Consider the following 21,532-nt stretch of genomic DNA (forward strand, 5'->3'; position numbering starts at 1 on the left):
ACCCCACCTTCCTCATCATCTTCTCCATCTCTCTAACAGACCCAATTTTCCTCTCTCTCTTTCTGATTCCCTCTCCTCCACTCTCAATCCATCCCTCCCCACCTCCCTCTTTCTAACCCCTCTCCTCCTCTCTCCTCCTCTCAATCCATCCCTCCCCACCTTCTCTGTCTTTCTAACCCCTCTCCCCCCTCTCTCCTCCACTCTCAATCCATCCCTCTTCACCTTCTCCCTCTTTCTAACCCCTCTCCTCCTCTCTCCTACACTCTCAATCCATCCCTCCCCACCTTCTCTCTCTTTCTGATTCCCTCTCCTCCTCTCTCCTCCACTCTCAATCCACCCCTCTCCACCTTCTCCCTCTTTCTAACCCCTCTCCTCCTCTCTCCTCCACTTTCAATCCATCCCTCCCCACATTCTCTCTCTTTCTAACCCCTCTCCTCCTCTCTCCTCCACTCTCAATCCATCCCTCCCCACCTTCTCTCTCTTTCTAACCCCTATCCTAACCCCTATCTAACTCCTATCTCTCCTCCTCTCTCCCCCTCCTCCTCTCTCCTCCTCTCTCCCCTCTCCTCCTCTTTCCTCCTCTCTCTCCTCCTCTCTCCTACTCTCTCCCCTCTCCTCCTCTTTCCTCCTCTCTCTCCTCCTCTCTCCTACTCTCCCCTATCCTCCTCTCTCCCCTCTCCTCCTCTCTCCTCCTCTCTCCTCCTCCTCTCCCCCCTCTCTCCTCCTCTCTCCCCTCTCCTTCTCTCTCCTCCTCTCTCCTCCTCCTCTCTCCCCTCTACTCCTCTCTCCTCCTTTCTCTCCTCCTCCCCTCTCTCCTCCTCTCTCCTACTCTCCCCTCTCCTCCTCTCTCCTCCTCCTCTTCTCCCTCTCTCCTCCTCTCTCTCCAACTCTCTCCTCCTCTCTCCCCTCTCCTTCTCTCTCCTCCTTTCTCTCCTCCTCTCTCCTCCTTTTTCTCCTCCTCTCTCCTCCTCCTCTCTCCCCTCTCCTCCTCTCTCCCCTCTACTCCTCTCTCCTCCTTTCTCTCCTCTCTCCTCCTCCTCTCTCCCCTCTCCTCCCCTCTCCTCCTCTCTCCTCCTCTCTCTCTCTCTCTCTCTCTCTCTCTCTCTCTCTCTCCTCGCTTTCCTTCTCTCTCTCTCCATCTTTCCATCCCTCTCCCCCTTCACGCCTGTGTCTGAGAGTAGATCTGTGCTCTTCCAGACAAGTGAGAACACAGGAAGCCTTTTATCTGTTTAAACATCTCGCCTTTTATCTGTCTCTCCACATCTCCTCTATTCCCTCTGTCTCTTTTACTGTCTCCCAGTACACATGCATTCTCACAAACACACCCACAGACACGCGCGCGCACACACACGCCATTGGAGGTGGTACATGCTGTTGAAAAGGTTATCTAAACAAGGTTAGAGGACATGAGAGGTGTTCACCGCAGCAGAGCACTCAGACCACCATGTCCAAGGCCCGTTACACACACTGACACACACACACACACACACACACACACACACACACACACAGACATACACACACACTGACACACACACACACACACACACACACACACTGACACACACACACACACTGACACACACACACTTTTATATTTATCTCTCTCTCTCTTTAACTCTCTCTGTGTCTGTCTCTCTCTCTCTCTCTCTCTCTCTCTTTATCCTCATCTCTCCGCATCTGCAACAGCAGTTAGACACTTCTTGAACAGCATTCATGGACACACTTACTGTAGGTGTTCTGTTACTCTCTGGCTCTTACAGACTCTGTCTCTACACACAGACTGAATTGGAACCGTAGAGACACTCAGGGCCTGACACTGCTTGAAAAGGCATGTTATTCACTGTGCAGAATCGGACACTGTCCTAGGCAATCTCAAACACCGCCTTAGAATAAGTACATTGAAACACTGAGGGCCTAGGAAACGAGGGCCCTCGGCAGAATCTCACACTGCATTACAGTAAGTTCAGAGAGAGCTACAATATAGGCAGCTAGTACACTAAGTACATTCTTCCCTCATAAGGCCATAGTTACCCTCAGGATTGAATTAACAGATGGCATATTAACACACGTTTACGCTTTACTGTAATCTCAAGTGCACTGTGTAGCATACATGCTATTACTCTTTAAATACGTGTGTGTGTGTATGTGTGTGTACACGTATTATGCACACGTGTGTGAAATAACAGAACACCCCATGCTATTGCAGCAGCTAATGAAAATCCCTAATGAATACAAATACAAATTGCTAGAGCACCTTGGGAGTGATGAAGCCATTGGATTGTTATTTCTTAGTCTGCTATGCTTCCCTCAGAGAATGGCCAGGGTAGTTCATTTCAGAAGCAGCCCATTCCTATCTGTTTGGCTTGGTTAATGTCACACCCTGGCTCTGGGACTCTATATGTTGAGCCAGGGTGTGTTCATTCTATGTGGTTTATTTCTATGTTGGGGGTTCTGGTTTGTTGTTTTCTATGTTTGCCTTAGTGACTCCCAATCAGAGGCAACGAGTGTCAGCTGTTGGCTGGTTGTCTCTGATTGGGAGCCATATTTAAACTGTCTGTTTTTCACTTTGTGTTTGTGGGTTTTTGTTCCGTGTTCGGTCATTGTCACCGTGGACTTCACGAGTCGTTTATTGTTTTTGTTCGTGCTTTAATATAATAAAGTAACATGTTCATTCATCACGCTGCGCATTGGTCTACTTCTCTCCCTGACGATTGTGACAGAAGAACCCACCATAAAAGGACCAAGCAGCGTGTCCAGGAGCAGGCAGACTGGACATGGGAGGAAGCGCCGGGTAAGGAGATGGAAAGGTTGGCGATGGCCCAGGTGGGCAAATCGTGGTCCTGGGAGGACATGCTCGGGGGCAAGGGACCTTGGGCTAGGATTAAGGCCCTGGCGAGAGAGGAGCAGCGGCGTCAGCAGTGCCATCGTCGGACGGACGAGAGGCAACCCCAAAAAAAATTTAGGGGGGGGCACACGGCATGGGCGGCTGGGCAGCAGGAGGCTGCCACAGGGCGATTTGGAGAGGAGGCCACCGGGTTAGGGGGGCCAGAAGGCAGGTTGGCGGAGCCTGGATGGAGAGCGGAACCAACTTCCCGTACTCAGGCATGGCAGCATGGGACGGGGCAGGTTCCGCGGTATGCGGAGCGGCGTACTGTGCCACGAGTGGTCCGGCATAGTCCTGTACGTCCTGTGCGAGCACCCCGCACGTGTCGTGCGAAGGGGGGTATGCAGCCAGGACGGAGTGTGCCGGCTCAACGCTCGTGGTCTCCAATGCCTCTCCGCGGTCCCGGATATCCTGCTCCAGTGTCACGTGCTGTTATGCCAGTACGGGTACACAGCCCTGTACGTCCTGTGCGGATGCCTCACACAGAGTGTGTGAGGGTAGGCATTCAGCCAGGACGGGTTGTGGCCGCTCTTCACTCCAGGTCTCCTATCCGTCTCCACAGCCCGGTTCGGCCTGTCCCTGCTCCACGCACCAAGCCTACGGTGTGCGTCGCCAGCCCAGCCCGGCCTGTCCCTGCTCCACGCACCAAGCCTACGGGGTGCGTCGCCAGCCCAGCCCGGCCTGTCCCTGCTCCACGCACCAAGCCTACGGGGTGCGTCGCCAGCCCAGCCCGGCCTGTCCCTGCTCCACGCACCAAGCCAGGGGTGCGAGTCGCCAGCCCGGCCCGGCCTGTTCCTGCCACTCGCACCAAGCCAGGGGTGCGAGTCGTCAGCCTGGTCCAGAACGTTCCTGCTACTCGCATCAAGCCAGGGGTGCGAGTCGTCAGCCCTGTAAAGCCCGTTCCGGCTCCACGCACCAAGCCAGGGGTGCGCATCGTCAGCCCGGTCCGGCCCGTTGCTGCTCCACGCACCAAGCCAGGGGTGCGAGTCGTCAGTCCGGTGAGGCCCGTTCCGGCTCCACGCACCAAGCCAGGGGTGCGTATCGTCAGCCCGGTCCGGCCCGTTGCTGCTCCACGCACCAAGCCAGGGGTGCGCATCGTCAGCCCGGTCCGGTCCGTTCCGGCCTCACGCACCAAGCCAGGAGTGCGCGTCGTCAGTCTGGCACAACCCGTGCCTGGGTCATCGGTGCCAAATCAGGTACCGCTTTATTGCTCCCCAACGGAGCTGAAGCTAGCCGCTCCTGCTACGTCCAGGTCAGCTCCAGCCAGCGGGGCCAGACCGGACCAGGGGCGCTATGGGGGGTTTATTGGAGGGTGGTGGGCAAGCCCGGAGCCAGAACCGCCGCCGAGGAGGAGTGCCCACCCAGCCCTCCCCTATTTTTCTCTGGTTGAGGCGCGGTCGCAGTCCGCGCCTTTATCTGTCTCTCCACATCTCCTCTATTCCCTCTGTCTCTTTTACTGTCTCCCAGTACACATGCATTCTCACAAACACACCCACAGACACGCGCGCGCACACACACGCCATTGGAGGTGGTACATGCTGTTGAAAAGGTTATCTAAACAAGGTTAGAGGACATGAGAGGTGTTCACCGCAGCAGAGCACTCAGACCACCATGTCCAAGGCCCGTTACACACACTGACACACACACACACACACACACACACACACACACACAGACATACACACACACTGACACACACACACACACACACACACACACACTGACACACACACACACACTGACACACACACACTTTTATATTTATCTCTCTCTCTCTTTAACTCTCTCTGTGTCTGTCTCTCTCTCTCTCTCTCTCTCTCTCTTTATCCTCATCTCTCCGCATCTGCAACAGCAGTTAGACACTTCTTGAACAGCATTCATGGACACACTTACTGTAGGTGTTCTGTTACTCTCTGGCTCTTACAGACTCTGTCTCTACACACAGACTGAATTGGAACCGTAGAGACACTCAGGGCCTGACACTGCTTGAAAAGGCATGTTATTCACTGTGCAGAATCGGACACTGTCCTAGGCAATCTCAAACACCGCCTTAGAATAAGTACATTGAAACACTGAGGGCCTAGGAAACGAGGGCCCTCGGCAGAATCTCACACTGCATTACAGTAAGTTCAGAGAGAGCTACAATATAGGCAGCTAGTACACTAAGTACATTCTTCCCTCATAAGGCCATAGTTACCCTCAGGATTGAATTAACAGATGGCATATTAACACACGTTTACGCTTTACTGTAATCTCAAGTGCACTGTGTAGCATACATGCTATTACTCTTTAAATACGTGTGTGTGTGTATGTGTGTGTACACGTATTATGCACACGTGTGTGAAATAACAGAACACCCCATGCTATTGCAGCAGCTAATGAAAATCCCTAATGAATACAAATACAAATTGCTAGAGCACCTTGGGAGTGATGAAGCCATTGGATTGTTATTTCTTAGTCTGCTATGCTTCCCTCAGAGAATGGCCAGGGTAGTTCATTTCAGAAGCAGCCCATTCCTATCTGTTTGGCTTGGTTAATGTCACACCCTGGCTCTGGGACTCTATATGTTGAGCCAGGGTGTGTTCATTCTATGTGGTTTATTTCTATGTTGGGGGTTCTGGTTTGTTGTTTTCTATGTTTGCCTTAGTGACTCCCAATCAGAGGCAACGAGTGTCAGCTGTTGGCTGGTTGTCTCTGATTGGGAGCCATATTTAAACTGTCTGTTTTTCACTTTGTGTTTGTGGGTTTTTGTTCCGTGTTCGGTCATTGTCACCGTGGACTTCACGAGTCGTTTATTGTTTTTGTTCGTGCTTTAATATAATAAAGTAACATGTTCATTCATCACGCTGCGCATTGGTCTACTTCTCTCCCTGACGATCGTGACAGTTAAGTAATGTAATTATTTTATCTGTCTATTATTCAATATTAAGGGCAGAAAGTGGAATTTTGAGGTCCCAAGTGACTGGTATGTTCTTAAAACAATACTCACATTGATATGACTGAAACTAGGCCATAAAATGACTATTGTGATTTATTAAGTCTACAGGGGTTTTCTTTTGAAGCAGTCGTTTATTCAGCTGATTCTTATTCAGAGTGCGGGTAACTAATAATGTTTTATTTGGAATAGACAATTAGGGAGCTGATTTGTACAGCATAAATAGATGACATTTATATGATTAGATTATTGTTCCTTTACATACAGTGGGGGGAAAAAGTATTTAGTCAGCCACCAATTGTGCAAGTTCTCCCACTTAAAAAGATGAGAGAGGCCTGTAATTTTCATCATAGGTACACGTAAACTATGACAGACAAATTTAGAAAAAAATATCCAGAAAATCACATTGTAGGATTTTTTATGAATTTATTTGCAAATTATGGTGGAAAATAAGTATTTGGTCACCTACAAACAAGCAAGATTTCTGGCTCTCACAGACCTGTAACTTCTTCTTTAAGAGGCACCTCTGTCCTCCACTCGTTACCTGTATTAATGGCACCTGTTTGAACTTGTTATCAGTATAAAAGACACCTGTCCACAACCTCAAACAGTCACACTCCAAACTCTACTATGGCCAAGACCAAAGAGCTGTCAAAGGACACCAGAAACAAAATTGTAGACCTGCACCAGGCTGGGAAGACTGAATCTGCAATAGGTAAGCAGCTTGGTTTGAAGAAATCAACTGTGGGAGCAATTATTAGGAAATGGAAGACATACAAGACCACTGATAATCTCCCTCGATCTGGGGCTCCACGCAAGATCTCACCCCGTGGGGTCAAAATGATCACAAGAACGGTGAGCAAAAATCCCAGAACCACACGGGGGGACCTAGTGAATGACCTGCAGAGAGCTGGGACCAAAGTAACAAAGCCTACCATCAGTAACACACTACGCCGCCAGGGACTCAAATCCTGCAGTGCCAGATGTGTCCCCCTGCTTAAGCCAGTACATGTCCAGGCCCGTCTGAAGTTTGCTAGAGTGCATTTGGATGATCCAGAAGAGGATTGGGAGAATGTCATATGGTCAGATGAATCCAAAATAGAACTTTTTGGTAAAAACTCAACTCGTCGTGTTTGGAGGACAAAGAATGCTGAGTTGCATCCAAAGAACACCATACCTACTGTGAAGCATGGGGGTGGAAACATCATGCTTTGGGGCTGTTTTTCTGCAAAGGGACCAGGACGACTGATCCGTGTAAAGGAAAGAATGAATGGGGCCATGTATCGTGAGATTTTGAGTGAAAACCTCCTTCCATCAGCAAGGGCATTGAAGATGAAACGTGGCTGGGTCTTTCAGCATGACAATGATCCCAAACACACCGCCCGGGCAACGAAGGAGTGGCTTCGTAAGAAGCATTTCAAGGTCCTGGAGTGGCCTAGCCAGTCTCCAGATCTCAACCCCATAGAAAATCTTTGGAGGGAGTTGAAAGTCCGTGTTGCCCAGCGACAGCCCCAAAACATCACTGCTCTAGAGGAGATCTGCATGGAGGAATGGGCCAAAATACCAGCAACAGTGTGTGAAAACCTTGTGAAGACTTACAGAAAACGTTTGACCTGTGTCATTGCCAACAAAGGGTATTTAACAAAGTATTGAGAAACCTTTGTTATTGACCAAATACTTATTTTCCACCATAATTTGCAAATAAATTCATAAAAAATCCTACAATGTGATTTTCTGGAATTTTTTCCCTCAATTTGTCTGTCATAGTTGACGTGTACCTATGATGAAAATTACAGGCCTCTCTCATCTTTTTAAGTGGGAGAACTTGCACAATTGGTGGCTGACTAAATACTTTTTTTCCCCACTGTATGTGCCCTTACTTTCTAACCCCCATTTGTCTCCCCAGCCCCCATCCCTCCCTCTCTGTCTCTCTCTGACATCACTCATTCTCTCTATCCGTCAAAGAGATATGATCGTTTGTGAACTGGAGTTGATGAGTGCTGTTTTAATGTGTTGATGCTGGCTCTAGTACTGACCCAAAGAGGTCTTTCTCACTTTTTCTCCCCATCTCTCTCTCTCTCTGCAGCATGTCAGGTGGGGTACTTTAAGTCGGTGTTGGGTTCGGTTCCGTGTTCAGTGTGTCCGTCTAACAGCAGAACCAGTCAGGAGGGATCGCGTGTTTGTGAGTGTCGCAGCGGCTTCTACAGAGCACCCGCCGACGTCAACTCCTCTGCCTGCACAAGTGAGCTATTTGTGTGTGTGTGTCCGGGGGGGGGGGGGGGGGTTCCTGTGTGCCAAATATGCCAGATATTGTTGTTGTGGGGGGAGGCCAGGGGGAGGTGCTCATTTTGGAAGTGGGCTGCTCCTTTGACGTCTACATGGAGCAGCCCTTTGCCGAGAGGCTGCGTAAGTACCAGCCCCTCGTGGCACGCTTGGACAGCCTCGGGTGTAGGTGCAAACTGATGGTGCTGATTTTCGGCAGTCTCGGCCACATACACAGGCTAGCAGTGGCCTCCAGATTGCGGGCCTGACAAAAACTAGGGCAAAGCAATTGGCTATGTACTACTCTGTTTCAGATGTCGTGGGCAGCCTAGCTGTTTGGAGAAGGAGGTGCTTTCTGTACCCTTGAGTGCCATGCATACAGGGACCTTTGAAATGTTTTTTGTGTGTGTGTGTGTTTGTGTTTGTGTGACAGCTTGATGACAGCTTTGCACACTCTTGGCATTCTCTCAACCAGCTTCACCTGGAATGCTTTTCCAACAGTCTTGAATGAGTCCCCAAACATAACACTTTGTATTCAGGACATAAAGTATAATTTTTAGCAATTTTACTTTAGTGACTTATTGCAAACAGGATGCATGTTTTGGAATATTTGTATTATGTACAGGCTTCCTTCTTTTCACTCTGTCATTTAGGTTAGTATTATAGATTAACTACAATGTTGTTGATCCATCCTCCGTTTTGTCATATCACAGCCATTAAACTCTGTAACTGTTTTAAAGTCACAATTGGCCTCATGGTGAAATCCCTGAGCGGTTTCCTTATTCTCTGGCAACTGAGTTAGGAAGGACGCCTGTTTCTTTGTGGTGACTGCGTGTACTGATACACCATCCAAAGTGTAATTAATAACTTCACCATGCTCAAAGGGATATTCAAAGTCTGCTTTTTTTTTACCCATCTACCAATCGGTGCCCTTCTTTGCGAGGCATTGGAAAACCTCCCTGGTCTTTGTGGTTGAATCTGTGTTTGAAATTCTCTGCTCAACTAAGGGACCTAACAGATAATTGTATGTGTGGGGTACAGAGATGAGGTAGTCATTCAGAAATCATGTTAAAAACTATTATTGCACACAGAGTGAGTCAATGCAACTTATTATGTGACTTGTTAAGCAAAGTTTTACTCCTGGACTTATTTAGGCTTGCCATAACAAAAGGGTTGAATACTTACTGACTCAAGACATTTCAGCTTTTCAGTTTTTTATTAATTTGTAAAAATGTCTAAAAACATAATTCCACTTTGACATTATGGGGTATTGTGTGTAGGCCAGTGACACAAAATCTCAATTGAATCCATTTAAAATTCAGGCTGTAACACAACAAAATGTGGAAAAGGTCAAGGGGTGTGAATACTGAATACTTCCTGAAGGCACTCATCCCGCTCTACTTCTATTACTTCTCTCTCTCTCTAATTTGTCCTTTTCTTTCATTCCCTCTTTCTCCCTCCCTTTCTCTCCTTACATTTACATTACATTTTAGTCATTTAGCAGACGCTCTTATCCAGAGCGACTTACAGTTAGTGAGTGCATATATTTTTATTTTTTATACTACCAACTGAGCTACATCCCTCCCTCCCTTCTTATCCATCTCTCTCTTCCTCTCTTCCTAGATTATATTTAAATTATTTGATTATTGTTCACTAACATATATTGTGCCCTTACTTTCTAACCCCCATTTGTCTCCCCAGCCCCCATCCCTCCCTCTCTGTCTCTCTCTGATATCGCTCATTCTCTCTGTCCATCCCTGAGATATGATCACGTGTGAACTGGAGTTGATGAGTCCTGTTTTATGTGTTAATGTTGTCCCCCCCCCCCCAGGCTCTCCCTCTGCTCCGACCTCTGTCTCCTGGGAGTATGAGGGTGGTGACGGTGGGGTGTCTCTGCGCTGGCGCCCTCCAGTGGACATGGGTGGTCGTAGCGAGGTGTGGTACGGGGTGGTGTGTAAGATCTGTCCCTCGGCCACCTTCACTGCCCTGGGGGCGTGCTCTTGGTGTGGGGAGGCGGTCACCTTCACCCCATCCCAGACTGGCATCAAGCAGACCAAGGTCACCCTCAACAACCTGCTCACCAGAGTCACCTACCTTATACAGGTAGGACTACAACTCCCATGAGCACCAGAGTTACCTACCTCTTACATATAGAACTACAACTCCCATGACCACCAGTCACCTGCCTCATACAGGTAGGACTACAACTCCCATGAGCACTAGAGTCACCTACCTCATACAGGTAGGACTAGAACTCCCCTGATCACCTACCCCCTACAGATACTACATTTCCATCACCTACCTCATACAGGTATAAAACTCCTGCATTAGAGTCACCTACCTCATATAGATACTGGATTAAATGTACATCCATTTAGTTAACCTAACATTGTCTTACTTTTTCCTGCTATTGATCGACAGGTACAAGCGGTCAATGATGTCTCAGTTCTGAGTCCTTTCCCGCCTCAATTCACCAGCATCAATTTCACTACGAGCCAATCAGGTGAGAGCATGAGTCAGGCTTAAAAGGCACTTCAGCCACTTTTCAACCTCATATTCAATATCTCCAGCACCAAACCAGTGTCTACATATGTGAAAACAGCGCGTTTCTATGATCTGTGGTTAAAAAGATAAGAAGAAAGGTCCTAAAAAAATGCTTCTCTGTAACATCACAGTGTAGGATTAAACAACAAGTTTCTAGTCTTGCTCCCCATGTCACAGCGAATCTCATAGTGTTTGAAAATCACAGTTTTTTTTGTTTTAACTTTTGATGATGTCATCGTGTAGAACTCTTTAGCTTGATATTTTTACAAAACCTAGAAATGCACCGTTTTCACATATGTAGATACTGGTATTGTACTGGAGATAATGAATATGCGATTGAAAAGTGGTGAAGTTGTTCTTTAAGGAGAGTGACAAGAGAGCAAAGGAATAAACTCTCAGTTTGTCGTTTTTATGTGGTGTGTGTGTGTGTGTGTGTGTGTGTGTGTGTGTGTGTGTGTGTGTGTGTGTGTGTGTGTGTGTGTGTGTGTGTGTACTTCATGTCTGTCTGTCAGTCTACATCAGTTTCTTTGAGTATGGGTGAGTCTCTATCTCTCTCTCTTTTCTGCTCTCCATCTTTTCCGCTCCTGCTCTCTGGACTCGATATCCTGTCAGCTCACATTATGCTCAGAAGAGAGATATAGAGAGGGACGGAGAGAGAGAGAGAGAGTTTATAGACAGACAAACAGACAGACAGTTTATAGACAGACAGAAAGAAACGTGTAACTTTTTATTGAGATAAGTCTGGCAGGCAAGTCCATACCACAGATAGAACAATGAGCCAGATATTTCAATGGATGTATAAATGTGAAGCATCTGGTTGGTGTTTCCACTCACTACCAAATATGGTGATGAGAGTAAGCCCAGTGGCCGACATTCTGCTAATTTTCTCATTGATTAAACATTTAATTTCATACAGTTTTCTGTTTCCGAAACTATAATCTGTAACAAACAGCGTGGACTGTGTTTTGTAGACTTTACCCTTTGCCAATGTTTCTAAAAATTGCGTTGTTTAGGAGTGCAAGGACTAATTGAGTTATTGCAGATGGGCACTTCAGAGTAGGCATTCCCATACAGAAATATGCTAACTAGCTTATGCTTAGCTCTGCCCACCTCCTTGCTTACTCTGCCTACTATGATTAATTTGCTCCCATTCGAAACGGAAGGCTCTGGTCTATCTTGGGTTAGTTATACAAATCTTTGGCCATACAGCACTTTACAGAGCTGGCTCATTCACTAGTCTGTGTCATGCTGCCCCCATCTGGTCAATACATAAATTACGTGATCTGGCAAGGCCAGCTTGTGTTCTCCCTCCTGTTCCTCTTTCTTCCTCCCTCTTTCTTCGCAAAGCTCATACATCTCTCTCCCTATCTCTCTCTCTCTCTCCCAGTGCCCTCTCCGGTCCCTAGCCTGCACCAGTTGAGTCGAGCCCCAGACTCCATCACCCTGTCCTGGCCACAGCCCGACAGACCCAATGGAGACATACTGGAGTACCAGCTCAGATACTACGACAAGGTATACGCTACACACATATGCACGCACATAGGCTTGCGCCTATGCATGTACACACAAGTACATACACCCAGAGACTTAATCATTCTCTCCCTCCCTCCCTCCCTCCCTCCCTCCCTCCTTCCCCTCCCTCCCTCCCTCCCTCCCTCCCTCCCTCCCTCCCTCCCTCCCTCCCTCCCTCCCTCCCTCCCTCCTTCCCCTCCCTCCCTCCCTCCCTCCTTCCCCTCCCTCCCTCCTTCCCCTCCCTCCCTCCCTCCCTCTCTCCCAGGGTTCAGATGAGGACAGTGCAGTGAGTGTGTTCAGTGAGACCAACACAGTGACTGTCAGCTCTCTGGCTTCTGGCTCCATCTATGCCTTCCAGATCAGGGCCCGCAATGAGAGGGGCTACGGCCCCTACAGTCATACTATCTATTTCACTACACTGGCCCTGGGTAACTCACACTCACACATACACACACTCACATACACGCGCAGTCAAACACATAATCTAAATCTCTCTCTGTTTCTCACTTTTTCTTTCTCAGAGGAGCGTTCTAAGCAGATCCAGAATCGGCTCCCTCTATTGGTCGGTTCTGTGATGGGCGGGGCAGCCTTCCTCCTGGTCATCGTGGCGATAGTGGTCGTTTTTGTGTTCCGCAGGTGAGTGGGACCTTAACTCCTATCCACACATACATGATGATGTCACACTGATCTCACACTCAGTCTCTCACACACACACACACACACAGTGCAATGTTCTGAAACACTGGTTCGTTGTGTCTTTTATCAGTAAGAGGAGGGAGAGCCCCTACAGTGACAGACTCCAGAGGTACATCAGACACAAAGGTGAGTCAGGGTGTATGATGAGTATTATTAACTGAATATAACTTAGAGGGAACTGTCATTCTGTCTGTAATATTCTCAGCTGCACATGCAGTATATCCTACTTCTATGGTGTTGTTGACATGTTGGTGAAGAGGATGCCTCTGCAGTGTGTTATAGAGGAGAATGGAAGTAGTGTCCATGTCTAATGCCCATTACCATCATAACCCCAAGGGCTTGAGGGAGAAAGAGGGGGAGAAGGGGAGAGGGGAGGGAAAGAAAGAGAAGAAGAGAGAAAAAGAGAGAGTGACAGCGTGAGAAATCTGTAGAGAGACAGAGGGAAAAAGAGATGGACAATGAAAGGGAGAGAAAGATGGGGAGAGGAAGAAATACATTTTCTGCTTGTCCAAACGCAGCATGTTTTTGTTGAGGGTGCCATTATCCCTCTGGGCTTAGTGTTCTGCCATCATGCAGCATGTCACACAGCATGGCTTGACATGTCAAAGTCTAGGGCCAACTACTGTACATCAACACACTGTACAGGACTTATTTTGTTATTCTATGTTATTGTACTGGTTCACTACAATCATCTGGTTTCACTACAACCATCCCTGCTCTGTGTGTTACCTCTGTCAGGGGGGGTGAAGTACTACGTGGACCCTTCCACCTATGAGGACCCCAGTGAGGCGGTCAAGGAGTTTGCCCGTGAGATTGACCCCGCTCACATCAAGATAGAAGAGGTGATTGGTGCAGGTAGGGGTCCTGGTTTGATTCATGCTTACAGAGATAGTTCTGTAAAAAACAAAAAAAAAGCTTGTCTGGTGTTTTCATAGCTCATATATTGGGCCAGGAGTCAAGCTGGGTCCAAACTCAACTCATAATCAATCTCTCTCTCTCTCTCTCTCTCTCTCTCTCTCTCTCTCTCTCTCTCTCTCTCTCTCTCTCTCTCTCTCTCTCCCTCTCTCCCTCTCTCCCTCTGTCCCTCTGTCCCTCTCTCTCTCTCTCCCTCTCTCCCTCTCTCCAGCCCAGTTTGGGGAGGTGTCTCGGGGGCGGTACCGGCCCCTGGGTCGTAGGGAGGTGTTAGTGGCGGTGAAGACGCTGCGCTGGGGCGTGACAGACAGAGAGAAGGCGGTGTTTATGACCGAGGCGGGGGTGCTGGGACAGTTTGACCACCCCAACGTGCTGAAGCTGGAGGGGGTGGTCACCCGTAGCCCACCAGAGAGGATCATCACTGAGTTCATGGAGAATGGACCGCTGGATGCCTTCCTCAGGGTGAGAACTACAACATCTACACCATGTTAGACCAAGAACTACAACTATCGTCTACACTGTGTTAGACCAATAACTACAACTCCCATCTACACCATTATAGACCAAGAACTACAACTCCCATCTACACCAGTTTAGACCAAGAACTACAACTCCCATCTACACAGTAACTAACTCAGGGTGAGACTGAGAAAACAGTACATTTTATTACCATAACTGACCAGAATATATCCTCCACTCTTTCTCCCACCTCTCGCTCTCTATCTCTCCATCTCTCTCACCCCCAGGAGAATGAGGACCAGTTCAGTGTTCTCCAGCTGGTAGGGATGGTGAGGGGTGTTGGGGCTGGGATGAGGTACCTCTCTGAGAGGAACTTTGTCCACCGGGACCTGGCTGCCAGGAACGTGCTAGTCAACTCTAACCTGGTCTGTAAGGTGTCTGACTTCGGCCTGTCGCGCCTCATGAGGGGCCTGGACCACAACATGCCCACCTACACTGCCTCACTGGTACATGCTGCTGGGAAATTGAGTTTTGTTTAATGATGTTTAGTCTTGGATTTCAACTCTAAAAGACTACTTATGTTAATAGAAGATCACAAAATTCACAGTGCTCAACCCCTCATCCCCATCTCTCTCCTCTCTCAACCACTCATCTCTCTCTCTCTCCTCTCTCCTCTCAGGGCAGTAAGATTCCTGTCAGGTGGACAGCCCCGGAGGCCTTCCAGCATCGCAAGTTCAGCTCAGCTAGTGATGTCTGGAGCTTCGGAGTGCTCATGTGGGAAGTGATGTCATATGGCGAGCGGCCATACTGGGACATGAGCAATCAGGAAGTGAGTTGTGGGAGGGTTAAGCGAGAGCCAAACAGAGGCCAAACAGAGACTAAACACACTGACAGCTGAACAGAATGTTTAATCATCTCTAAGTCCCTCTGTACTGCTGGGACCTCTCTTTATAGGGCAGCTTGTTAACATCCAGATGGTTACTAATACCCTTCCTCCTTCTCTCTCTCTCTCTCTCTCTCTCTCTCTCTCTCGCTCGCTCGCTCGCTCGCTCGCTCGCTCTCTCTCTTTCTTCTTGCTCTTCCTCCCTTCACCTCTCTCTCCCCCTCTCCCTGCCTCTGTCCCCCTTCTTTCTCCCCTCCCCTACCTCCTCTCTCTTCCCTCCCTACAATACAGGTAATGAAGGCTGTAGCGGACCAGTACCGTCTCCCAGCCCCCCATAACTGTCCTCCAGCGCTCCACTCCCTGATGCTGCAGTGTTGGCAAGCTGAGAGGGGCGACCGGCTAGGCTTCGACTCCCTCCTCTCCTCCCTGGACAGGCTCATACGACACCCTGCCTCCCTCAAGGCAGAGCATCCCCGGTGAGACTACACCTCCCATCTGCCTTTTCTTCCATATTTTACACAACAGAAGTAATGGATCACATTCACAAACAGTGATCTTTGGAGAGCATGTATTATGTTATCATGTAAATGTATTGAATCATTGCTATGTTAGGCCAATCATTTTCGATCTCGATCTTTCCCTCTCCAACTCAAGCTCCACCCAGCCACTGCTGAGCCCCACCCCCACAGACCTGTCGTCGGTGGCGACGGTCAGTGAGTGGCTGACAGCGTTGAGGATGGACAGGTATAAGGACCAGTTTGAGAGGGCGCATCTGGACACACTGGACAGAGTGAGCAGGCTAACCATGGAGTGAGTCCTGGGCTTCCATTTCAATATCAACAAAGTTATTTTCATAAAAGTCTCCCGAGTGGCGCAGTGGTCTAAGGCACTGCATTGCAGTGCTAGCTGTGCCACTAGAGATCCTGGTTCGAATCCAGGCTCTGTCGTAGCCGGCCGTGACCGGGAGACCCATGGGGCGGCACACAATTGGCCCAGCGTCGTCCAGGGTAGGGGAGAGAATGGCCGGCAGGGATGTAGCTCAGTTGGTAGAGCATGGCGTCTGCAACGCCAGGGTTGTGGGTTCGTTTCCCACGGGGGCCAGTATGAAATAAATAATGTATGCACTCACTAACTGTAAGTCACTCTGGATAAGAGCGTCTGCTAAATGACTAAAATGTAAATGTAAAATGCAAATCATGCTTTTAGAAGCAGTGGATACTTTTCTGAACTCTCTCTCTCCTTCTCTCCTTCCCTCTCTCCCTCAGGGATGTGCAGAACCTGGGGGTGAACCTGTTGGGACACCAGAGGAAGATCACCAACGCGGCCCAGCAGCTCAGAACCCACCTCACCCAGGGCCAGGTGGAGGTCTAGAACCCACCAATCACCTCAGAGCTACACAAGAAGTAACAGAGAGGTGCACTATTGGAGCTGTAGTCCAAGGCAAAGCAAGATCTGGGAGGAGAGTCGCTGAGGAGGAACAGAGAGATTTGAGGGGGAAAGTCTTAAAATATGGGTTTTATTTCACTTGTTTGCTGTTGTTTACATTCTCTCTCTCTCTTTGCCAGTCTCTACCTCTCTCTTCCTCCTCTCTTTCTCTAACTTCTCCCACGTTGTCTCACTACTGTCCCTCCCTCTTTCACTCGTGTCACCACCCTCAATAAAAGAAAACAGTGAAAATGTATTTTTTACCCGAACATAGGGATCTCCCGTCACAAGCAATTGCATAGACAATCAAAGACTGTTTTTACTGATTAAAGTTGATATCATGAACACTGTTCATGATTATTTGTTAAGCTACATCACCTCCTCTGTACTGAAATCAGAAAATGGCAACTCCTGTTGACTAAACACTAGCCAATGGTTTTTCCCATCGGTCACTAGCCTGGTCACCTTTATGGGAATTATTCCATTAGACTCAAGAAATGGGGGTGTAGTTCACGTCGTGACAGAATGGAGTCACCCACCGTTGAGCAGCACCCCCCTCTGTGTATATTTCACAGTTCACATTCCTTTTTTTAAATAGATAAAGTCACTGAGTCATTTGAGAAATGGTTTAACTGGACTATGTGTGATCTGAATGCCAATGGAAGTAAGGAAGGCGATGTTATGTTTTGTGAGTATTCTGTGTCTGTTTGTGTTCAAAGTATGTGTGTGCGTGTGTGTGTGTGGGAGAGAAAATCCCCATTAACTGAGGAGGGTCACCGTTCTGTGTCGCTCCTCTTTGAACTATCCGCCGTGCGGCTAACAAAATAACACAGTTTCCCTGTAACAATAAATCCATAGCACTTACAGTACAATAAAAAATATCAAAATGTGTAACATGACAGTTTAATTCACACGGTAACATTAATTTAATCTGTGTTCACACCTCCAACGGTGTCCATGCTCCCAGGGTTCTGTGGGAACGTCCCTCCCCGGAGAAAGCCTCAGATGAGGTGTGTTTGATCCCTTTCATAGCCCACAGATGGTCAGCCATCCAAACAGTGTCATAAATCGGGATTGAGTCATCACTCTGGACCTCGGCGCCTGCAAGTGTCCAGTCGCGAGTTTCACCTTCTCTCATTCTTCCAGTGTGTCTGAGTGAGTGTGTAGAGGGTTGTGTATGAGTGTATGCACATGAGTAGGTGTGTTTATTTGTATGAGTGTTCACCACTATTGTGCAAATTTGTAAAATAAAGAATATGATTTTATTTAAATCACTGCATTAAGCCTGTCATTGTGTCTGACACATAAAAACAGTTTAATCACCAGGGGCCTCATTTATAAACATTGCATATGCACAAAATATGCACAAAACGTGTTTGCCAGTTTTCACGCAAAAGTTGGCATTTATAAAAACTGAAATTGACGTTAGAATGTGCTTATCCCCCCGCAAACTTTAGACCATGCGTACGCACAGTTTCTAGTGGTTGAAGTATTGCATTGCAAGAAGGCAAAAGTAGCTTAGTAGCCTTGTACAAATGGGGAATACCTGTATATGATGACACACTTATTCATAACAGAAAAACAGGTGGCTAAATATAATAACAAGATGCAATCATTTGCCATTAGTGAGAAGAGCGAAAATCGATGTATTTTATCTTTGGTTTATAAAATAATAGGAAATACAGTTGAAGTCGGAAGTTTACATAAAAACTAGTTTTTTCAACCACTCCACAGATTTCTTGTTAACAAACTATAGTTTTGGCAAGTAGGTTAGGACATCTACTTTGTGCATGACACATGTACTTTTTCCAACAATTGTTTACAGACAGATTATTTTACTTATAATTCACTGTATCACAATTCCAGTGGGTCAGAAGTTTACATACACTAAGTTGACTGTGCCTTTAAACAGCTTGGAAAATTCCAGAAAATGATGTCATGGCTTTAGAAGCTTCTGATAGGCTAATTGACATCATTTGAGTCAATTGGAGGTGTACCTGTGGATGTATTTCAAGGCCTACCTTCAAACTCAGTGCCTCTTTGCTTGACATCATGGGAAAATCAAAATAAATCAGCCAAGACCTCAGAAAAAATTTTGTAGACCTCCACAAGTCTGGTTCATCCTTGGGAGCAATTTCCAAACGCCTGAAGGTACCACGTTCATCTGTACAAACAATAGTACGCAAGTATAAACACCATGGGACCACGCAGCCATCACACCGCTCAGGAAGGAGACGCGTTCTGTCTCCTAGAGATGAACGTACTTTGTTGCGAAAAGTGCAAATCAATCCCAGAACAACAGCAAAAACCTTGTGAAGATACTGGAGGAAACAGGTACAAAAGTATCTATATCCACAGTAAAACAAGTCCTATATCGACATAACGTGAAAGACCGCTCAGCAAGGAAGAAGCCACTGCTCCAAAACCGCCATAAAAAAGCCAGACTACGGTTTGCAACTGCACATAATGACAAAGATCGTACTTTTTGGAGAAATGTCCTCTGGTCTAATGAAACAAAAATAGAACTGTTTGGCCATAATGACCATCGTTATGTTTGGAGGAAAAAGGGGGTGATTGCAAGCCGAAGAACACCATCCCAACCGTGAAGCACGGGGTGGCAGCATCATGCTGTGGGGGTGCTTTGCTGCAGGAGGGACTGGTGCACTTCACAAAATAGATGGCATCATGAGGAAGGAAAATTATGTGGATATATTGAAGCAACATCTCAAGACATCTGTCAGGAAGTTAAAGCTTGGTCGCAAATGGGTCTTCCAAATGGACAATGACCCCAAGCATACTTCCGAAGTTGTGGCAAAATGGCTTAAGGACAACAAAGTAAAGGTATTGGAGTGGCCATCACAAAGCCCTGACCTCAATCCTATAGAAAATGTGTGGGCAGAACTGAAAAAGTGTGTGCTAGCAAGGACGCCTACAAACCTGACTCAGTTACACCAGCTCTGTCAGGAGGAATGGGACAAAATTCACCCAACTAATTGAGTGTATGTGAACTTCTGACCCACTGAGAATGTGATGAAAGAAATAAAAGCTGAAATAAATCATTCACTCTACTATTATTCTGACATTTCACATTCTTAAAATAAAGTGGTGATCCTAACTGACCTAAGACAGGGAATTTTTACTAGGATTAAATGTCAGAAATTGTGAAAAACTGAGTTTAAATGTATTTGGCTAAGGTGTATGTAAACTTCCAACTTCAACTGTATATGCTTATTTCTAATTATTTAATTTCCATGATCATTGAAGAATACATTCCTCACCTTTTCTCACTGTGATGGTTTCATACTCGTGAAATAGCCTTTAGGCCTAAGCAGTAGTGTTGCATGGGTAAAATCACTGGGAAAGCCAAGCCATGGAAAAAAGCCATATTACAACCTGTGTTGTGATAATCGCATTGTTTGGTTTATAACCTGTTAGTTCATATGCCTTGCCACTGTGATATATAGGCCTAAGGCCGAGACAATAAGAAGACACAGCGGCAGAATAAATTCAACCACACATTTGTTGAAGTCCACAAAGCATATTGCATGTAACAAACAGTTACATGACCTACAGCATGGTCGCAAGTTAATGTTTCCGACATTTTCGGACTACTAAACAACTATTGATTTAGAACCACGAAGAATTACCGCAAGTCGCAAAGAATACAGGAGCTGCCTCCAGTATGCCAACACCATTTCAACCTAAACATCTCAACATCATCAAATCACCTATGTTTAGTCTAATACAGTGACAACTGAAAGAATACCAAAAACAATTTAGTCCAATCAACATCAACTAAATATGATGTGGCTGTCCATGGTACTGATTTCTCTGTGTGTGTGAGTGAGTGCGTGCGTGCGTGGAAGTAGAAAAAACATGGTGACTCACCCTCCTCTCTTTCATGTTGCTGAAACGGTCTATGACTCATACAGTACAAGCGTTTAGTTTTTGTTGTCCTAGGCTACCTGGCTAAAATGCTTGCTCGCTAGCCTAACTTCCTTTCATGGGCAACGATGAGCCGGCTAGTTAGCATTAGCCTACTACATCTAGCTACATACTGAACTTCCATCTTCTCAGACCAGGGGCACAATGTATGCATTTATGGTTGGATCAGAATCGTTGTTATAATCATTGGCCAGTACAGAGAATTAAGTAAAACCACAAGTCCAAATCCCTATCCATGGCTAATTTAGGAAAGGGACAATTTTAGCTAGTTAGCTAGCCACCGGAGGACAACGAGATGCAGCAATTCAAGTTTTTTTCTGTCAAAGATGTTTGGCTTCTGATGTGATATAATTACTGTGAAGCAAAAATCAAACTGGCTTCCCTATATACTTTTTTGTCACAGTTGAGCTCACTCAGTTTAGCTCAACGCTGATTGGCTATTATTATTATTTAAAAAATGTATCTAGGGAGGCCAAATGCTAGCAGTCTTCTCTTGCATTCAAAGCTACGGGCGGCAAGAATATCATACTCTTTTTGACCAGACAGCATCAGATTGATTTGCTACACATATAGCGACAGAAGGGTGCTGTTTCGCTCGCTCGGATGCTTTCTCCGGTGAGATACATTCAGCCTCTTGCGAATTGAAGGAAAATTCAGTGAACACAGAGAGACGAAAAATATAAATTTTTGGAGGGAGGGTCAATTATGGGGGGAAGCCTGGCTTCCCTTGGCATCCATGAATACACGCCACTGAGCCTAGGCCTACAACAAGTTAGGATAGGCTACCATTCATCCCATCTCTCATTTAACTAGACCCACTTCACAGTAGTAAATAGATAAGCTATTTCAAGTATTTTGCTGTATGCGATATGCGATCCAGTCCAAAACTGCACACTGAGCGCAGTTTAACGGTAGAACAGATTGTTCACCTTTTCCAACTACGTATATAGGCTACGTCTGAAAACTCTAATGGCAAATTTCTCGAGTAGACTATTTCATTTATAAACATAATACATACAGTGAGGGGAAAAAAGTATTTGATCCCCTGCTGATTTTGTACGTTTGACAAAGA

At 46.9% G+C, this 21,532-nt stretch overlaps 1 protein-coding gene across 1 annotated transcript in view; it reads left to right on the forward strand.

Annotated features, from left to right (window-relative positions):
- The window catches only part of LOC311139348 (ephrin type-B receptor 5-like), a gene marked incomplete at its 5' end in the record, with an annotated part of 29,479 nt that extends 11,696 nt beyond the window's left edge, over positions 1–17,783 (forward strand). The window contains 14 exons of the mRNA XM_084174221.1: positions 7,909–8,064; positions 9,916–10,187; positions 10,506–10,587; positions 12,016–12,140; positions 12,406–12,568; positions 12,662–12,776; positions 12,907–12,962; positions 13,575–13,691; positions 13,963–14,210; positions 14,495–14,713; positions 14,887–15,036; positions 15,382–15,566; positions 15,745–15,900; positions 16,356–17,783. Of these exons, the coding sequence (XP_084030347.1) occupies positions 7,909–8,064; positions 9,916–10,187; positions 10,506–10,587; positions 12,016–12,140; positions 12,406–12,568; positions 12,662–12,776; positions 12,907–12,962; positions 13,575–13,691; positions 13,963–14,210; positions 14,495–14,713; positions 14,887–15,036; positions 15,382–15,566; positions 15,745–15,900; positions 16,356–16,461 (2,150 nt within the window). The 3' untranslated portion in view covers positions 16,462–17,783. The remainder of the gene's footprint in view (positions 1–7,908; positions 8,065–9,915; positions 10,188–10,505; positions 10,588–12,015; positions 12,141–12,405; positions 12,569–12,661; positions 12,777–12,906; positions 12,963–13,574; positions 13,692–13,962; positions 14,211–14,494; positions 14,714–14,886; positions 15,037–15,381; positions 15,567–15,744; positions 15,901–16,355) is intronic.
- Between the last annotated feature and the right edge of the window lie 3,749 nt (positions 17,784–21,532).

This window comes from Coregonus lavaretus, assembly GCF_964263955.1.
Source record: "Coregonus lavaretus genome assembly, chromosome: 13".
NCBI lineage: Eukaryota > Metazoa > Chordata > Actinopteri > Salmoniformes > Salmonidae > Coregonus > Coregonus lavaretus.